The sequence below is a fragment of the Penaeus chinensis genome, chromosome 23 (assembly GCF_019202785.1).
Source record: "Penaeus chinensis breed Huanghai No. 1 chromosome 23, ASM1920278v2, whole genome shotgun sequence".
In the NCBI taxonomy this organism is placed as follows: domain Eukaryota; kingdom Metazoa; phylum Arthropoda; class Malacostraca; order Decapoda; family Penaeidae; genus Penaeus; species Penaeus chinensis.
The window spans coordinates 4,205,597-4,212,310 of NC_061841.1; the positions used below are offsets into that span (position 1 = coordinate 4,205,597).

At 31.5% G+C, this 6,714-nt stretch overlaps 1 protein-coding gene across 1 annotated transcript; it reads right to left on the reverse strand.

Moving 5' to 3' along the window:
• Positions 1–5,695: 5,695 nt before the first annotated feature.
• On the reverse strand, positions 5,696–6,471 carry LOC125037635. Its single transcript, XM_047630837.1, has 3 exons — positions 6,361–6,471; positions 5,993–6,268; positions 5,696–5,851 (listed from the first exon to the last, which is right to left on the reverse strand). The coding sequence occupies exons 1-3, from the start codon at positions 6,469–6,471 to the stop codon at positions 5,696–5,698; spliced, it is 543 nt and encodes a 180-aa protein (XP_047486793.1).
• Between the last annotated feature and the right edge of the window lie 243 nt (positions 6,472–6,714).

Here is a 6,714-nt window from a genome sequence, read left to right on the forward strand (position 1 = left end):
TCCTTATTATTAGTAGTAGTTGTATTATCTTTATTATCGTTATATTGTTGTTATTATTATCATCATCATTATCATTATTAATCTTGCTAATTTCCTTGCTACTGGTATTATTGCCAGTAATAGCATTATTATTGCCATTATATCATCATTATTCTTACCTCTATCTTCCTTTTCATATTCTTTTCAGTACAAAAACAATTATCATCTTTCTCAGTGTCATTAGTTTCAACGCAAAGATACGTTGTAATTTAGACCGTGTTTATTTATTTTATTTTATTTTATTCTTTTTTTATTTCATTCATTTTTGGTCTGTCTGTTTGTCGTTTATATATGCCATTATTCACATGCATATTTGTCTATTGATTTGGCACTTACATCGCTCAAAAAAAAAAGTTACTGACGGATCGTGATGATAATCTATGACCCAGAAAGTGAGTAGATTCGGAGTAGGATGTTAGTAGATAGGAAGTAGAAAGGGGCTGTAGTGGAGTGATTTCAGTTCATAAATAAGTAGATTGTGAGTTTATTTGGAATATTCCAAGGATTTTTTTTTTTTTTTTTTTTTTTTTTTTGGGGGGGGGGGGGGTAATGTTGATGCGAGTTAATAATTGCAGGAGTGTTAGTGGATCAAAGGCTCATTAATCGATGTTTTTTTTTTCCCCCATCTCGGTATTTAATCGTAATTATATAAAAAAAATATATTTTTTGTGATTTCTTTGTACCCTGGGGCGATCCCAAGCATGGTAATAGTGCACTGAGATATTAATATAATTTTTGTATAATATTTTATTATCTTCTCATTTCTTTCTCTCTTTCTTTCTTTTTTTTCTATCTTTCTTTTATTCTTTTGGTGATTTACAAAGATCTTTGGCTTAATATAAAGAGTTGACTTTAGCCCAAGGACATGTTGAATAAATCTCGTAATAAAAAAAAATAAAAATGTAAAAGTTCGTGGTTAAGTTGCAGATGAAAAAGGCAACACTATTATATATTTCAGTGTGGTTTCAGGATTGAGAATAAGCAGGTTTTTAGTTTCGAAATAAGAATTGTTTATTGAAAACGCCGACACGCAAAAATAATTATGGCGTAGATTTGTCCGCGCCTTGAGAACGGTCGAGTTTATAAAAAAAAAATTCCTTAAATCATTTGGGTTTATTTAATTTTTAGTTTGTACGCTTCTTGGTTTTGAATCATTTGGTTTATGTCCGAGTTTAGACATTTTTTTTTTTTCGTTTATTCCTTTGTTTTATATCTGAGTTTATGTATTTCTTGGTTTTGAAGCATGTGAATTATGTTCGAGTTTATATATTTCTTTGAATAATTTGGTTTATGTCCGAGTTTATACATTTGTTGGCCTTGAATCCTTTTGGTTTATCTCCAAGTTTATATATTTTTTTTCCTTGAATCATTTTGTTTATGCTCGAATTTATATATATATATATTTGTTTTTGGTTTATGACCGAGTTTATATATAATTTTGGTTTATGTCCGATTTTATATATTTGTTTTCCTTGAATCCTTTTGTTTATGCTCGAGTAGATATATATTTGTTTTGGTTTGTGACCGAGTTTACATATAATTTTGGTTTATGTCCGATTTTATATATTTCTTTTCCTTGAATAATTGTGTTTATGCTCGAGTTAATATATAAATATATAGTTTTGGTTTATGACCGACCGAGTTTATATATATTTTTGGTTTATGTCCCAGTTTATATATATCTTTTGGTTTATATCCGAGTTTATATATTTTTCTTTGAATTCCTTTGTTTTATGTCTGAGTTTATACATCTCATGGTTCTGAATCATTCGGCTTTATCACCAGAATTATACAAAGGAGCTTCATGAGGGCAAACTAACTTATTTTAATTACTCTCCTTTTATTCATGATCGCGCCGTGAATGCTAATAATGTTCGAGAATTTGAATCTGCTTATGAATTTTTTTTTACTCGGGTGAGGTTGTGTGTGGGGAGAGGGGGGGGGGGGGAGAGGGGGGGGGGGAGGGCTCAAAGAAGGGTATCATTATCATTATCTTTATTATTATTATTATTATTATCATTATTATTATTATTATTATTATTAGTATTAGTATTAGTATTATTGTTATTATTATTATTATCATTATCATTATTATTATTATTATCATTATCATTATCATTATTATTATTATTATTATTATTATTATTATTATTATTATTATTATCATTATCATAATCATTATCGGTTTCATTTTCGTCATTATTATTATTATCATTATCATCATTATTATCCTTATTATCCTTATTATTATAATTATTATTATTATTATCATTATTATCATTATTATTATTAGTAGTAGTAGTATTGTCATTATCATTATCATTATTATCATTATTATTAATTTTATCATCATTATTATCATTATTATTATCAGAATTACAGACGTTACAGACGAACATTTATTTGGTTTTAAAAAATGGAAGAAAAAAGGCATTTCTATGAACACTTCTTAACTGTCCTTTTTATGTAAGCTAAAGAAAAAATACACAAGAAGAGGATTATATTAATTTAACGTGATTGGGCTTATGGGTTAATTAACCTTAAGGAATGATAGTGTTGTTTTTTGTGTATTACAAGATTAAGAAATATGTTATTACTTTTTTATACATTTCTTTGTTATTATGATTATTCACGCAATTACTTTTTTATATATTTCTTTGTTATTATGATTATTCCGGCAAATACTTTTTTATACATTTCTTTGTTATTATGATTATTCACGCAATTACTTTTTTATATATTTCTTTGTTATTATGATTATTCACGCAATTACTTTTTTATATATTTCTTTGTTATTATGATTATTCCGGCAAATACTTTTTTATACATTTCTTTGTTATTATGATTATTCCGGCAAATACTTTTTTATACATTTCTTTGTTATTATGATTATTCCGGCAAATACTTTTTTTATACATTTCTTTGTTATTATGATTATTCCGGCAAATACTTTTTTATACATTTCTTTGTTATTATGATTATTCCGGCAAATACTTTTTTATACATTTCTTTGTTATTATGATTATTCCGGCAAATACTTTTTTATACATTTCTTTGTTATTATGATTATTCCGGCAAATACTTTTTTATACATTTCTTTGTTATTATGATTATTCCGGCAAATACTTTTTTATACATTTCTTTGTTATTATGATTATTCCGGCAAATACTTTTTTTATACATTTCTTTGTTATTATGATTATTCCGGCAAATACTTTTTTATACATTTCTTTGTTATTATGATTATTCCGGCAAATACTTTTTTATACATTTCTTTGTTATTATGATTATTCCGGCAAATACTTTTTTATACATTTCTTTGTTATTATGATTATTCCGGCAAATACTTTTTTATACATTTCTTTGTTATTATGATTATTCCGGCAAATACTTTTTTATACATTTCTTTGTTATTATGATTATTCCGGCAAATACTTTTTATACATTTCTTTGTTATTATGATTATTCCGGCAAATACTTTTTTATACATTTCTTTGTTATTATGATTATTCCGGCAAATACTTTTTTATACATTTCTTTGTTATTATGATTATTCACGCAATTACTTTTTTATACATTTCTTTGTTATTATGATTATTCCGGCAAATACTTTTTTATACATTTCTTTGTTATCATGATTATTCCGGCAAATACTTTTTTTTATACATTTCTTTGTTATTATGATTATTCCGGCAAATACTTTTTTATACATTTCTTTGTTATTATGATTATTCCGGCAAATACTTTTTTATACATTTCTTTGTTATTATGATTATTCACGCAATTACTTTTTTATACATTTCTTTGTTATTATGATTATTCACTTATTTTCATTAATTCATTTATTAATTAATTTATTTGGGTAGGTGTAAAGAGAAGCATGGCGTGCAATACGAGCCTTGAATGTAGTATAACAAACATGCAGGTTTTTTTTTACATAAAATCATTTTAAAATAATGATAGCATGCTAGTGTACTACTCAGGCACAGCAACCATTATAATGCAATAAGTTGTAGCAGTTGTATCTACCAAGACGGGAATATGTTTGGAGGTAACAAGAGATGGCAGGCGTTCCTTCAGTGTTCCGTGTTCTTCTTTGCTATTGTTACTTTTACAAGGGCAATGATCCAGTTAACATGTTATTGAACTCAATCTGCATAGAGGTATAGAGAGATGTTATTGGATTTATTATCAGTGCTGCTTATAATAGGAAATTGGATCTCTTTTATAATATTGCCGTAGGCTTATGTATGTTGCTTGGAGATATATATATATTATCCTAATGGCTTCATTGTTTCTTTGTCAGAAGAATTATTTGGAGATCTATACAACATTAAATCACCGTAAAGAACAAATTGGCATCACACTCCAGATTTGACAATCCATTTCGAGTAAAGAGAAAAGGAAAAGAGAAATAGAAAGAGAGAGAGGGAGGGTACTGAAGGCAATCAATTTCGATGGGGAAAAAACATGTTATTTGCACATTTTGAGAATAGGCCTACCTAGCTTATGTAAACGTCATATCGTATTCATACAAAATCGACTTACTTAACCTGAGTACTCCAGAGTTGTAAGTTTTTCGTTTGTTGGTTTGTTTGAATGCTGAGATTAGAAGCAGTATAGTAAAAGGTTTTAATGAAGCTGTATTGGTCAGCTGCACATGGGCCGAAGATCAGTAGATTAGAAATTTATGTAGAACTAAAAAAGCTAAATATCTGTTAGGGCAATAAAAGAAAATATAAAAAAAATGTGGTAGAGAGTCAAGATTAAATGAGAGTAGATTATCAATAGAAATTGAGCGTCTGTGCTAATCTTCACTTATATAATCACTAAGGAATATAAATGTGGGAAGTACCAGCTTCGGCGCCCACTGATCAGTTTCCTCTTAATTTGTTAAATCATTAGCAACGAGAACACGTATCAGTATAGAGACGCTGTGGATCGCCGTGTAGTTGCCATGACATTTTGGTGTATTTAGTAGTCGACTATACTACCTATATCGAAGGTAATAAATCCTTAGGCAGTTCATCAGTGTCTTCAACTAAGTTCTTACAACACTTGCTCTTGGCCTTTCCTTCGGTTACATCAGTGATAAGGAGAGGGAGGACCTGCTACTTGGGCAATAGCTTGTCCGAGCCAGAGCCTGGACCTGCTCCTTGGTGTGTGTGTGAGTGTGTGTGTGTGTGTGTATGTGTGTGTGTGTGTGTGTGTGAGTGTGTGTGTGTGTGTGTGTGTGTGTGTGTGTGTGTGTGTGTGTGTGTGTGCGTATATATATATGCATCTCTCTCTCTGTATCTGTGTGTGTGTGTATATATATATATATATATATATACATATACATATATGAACATGCATATATGTGCATCTTTGTCTTTCAGCTTATCCCTCTATCAGGGGTCACCACACTGGGTCAGCTTTTTCCATCTCTTTCTAACTTGTGTGTCCTCCTACACAGTACCTAACTTGCATCATATCTTCTCGGTCTTTCTTTAAGTCCTTTTTCTGGTGGCGCCATCTGCAACATTCTTCGGCCAACGTAGTTCTCTTCCCTTCTCTTCACGTGCCCAAACCATCTCAGTCTCCACTCTCTCTACTACTCCCCAGGCCTTCTTGTAGCTAACGTGCTCCTCACTGTCTCATTCCTTATTCTGTTTTTCTATGTGAGACCCAGAGTGAATTTCAACATTCGCATCAACTTCTTTGTGTGGCTCATTAGTTTGATGCCCCGGAAGTTACCACAATCCTGCGCATCTCCTTTGTTCTTGTATATGGGTATCAACGTGCTCTTTCTCCACATCTGACAATCTCTCTCCTGCAATTATTTTGTTGGATATGGATGTCAAATTTCCAACCCCTTTTTCTTCTAGTTTTATCCATGCTTCTATAGATATGTTGTCTGATGCTAAAGCTTTGCCCTTCCATCTTCTTTAGTGCATTCTGTAACTATCATTACTTCTGCCAGCACCCCATTTTCCTCTCTCATTTCCCTGGGGTTTTCAACATTCATCAGCTCTTCGAAGTAGTCTTTCCATCTCTGCAGCACCTCCTTCTCGGTGGTCAACACTTTATCCTCAGCGTCCTTTATCAGCCTGATTTTCTGTATGTCCTTAGCTGCTCTATCCCTCTGCTTTGTCACTCTATACACCATGCTTCCCCCATCTTTCGAATCTAGCTTCTCATACATCTCCTCACTCGCTTCTTTCTTTACTTTTGCTACTACCGCCTTTGCCTTGTTGTTTGCTTCTCAGATATTTTCTCTTGTTCCATACTTCTTTCTTTATCGCAATAGCTTCCTGTACTTCTTTGTTCCACTCCACCAACATGTTTCCTTATCCCCTTGTTCTTCCCATTTGTCACACCAGGCAATTCCTTTGCTGCTTCCCGCAATTCGTTCGGTACGTCTAGCCAGGTGTTGTCTTCCTCCCAGTTCATTTTCTAGTCTACCTCTTGTCTAAACCTTGCAGCAAAGTCTTTTTCTCTCCTTTATCTGCCTTTATCTCTCTTCTCCTTCGGCTTGTCAGCTTCATTTTCCTAATGACTACATGTTGTTATGCCACACTTTCACCTGGAATAACCTTGTAATCTCTGCCTTCCTTCAAATACCTCTTGCGGCACAGGATGTAATCAATATCAGTACGCCTTCCTCCACTAATGTATGTGACCTTGTGTGATTGC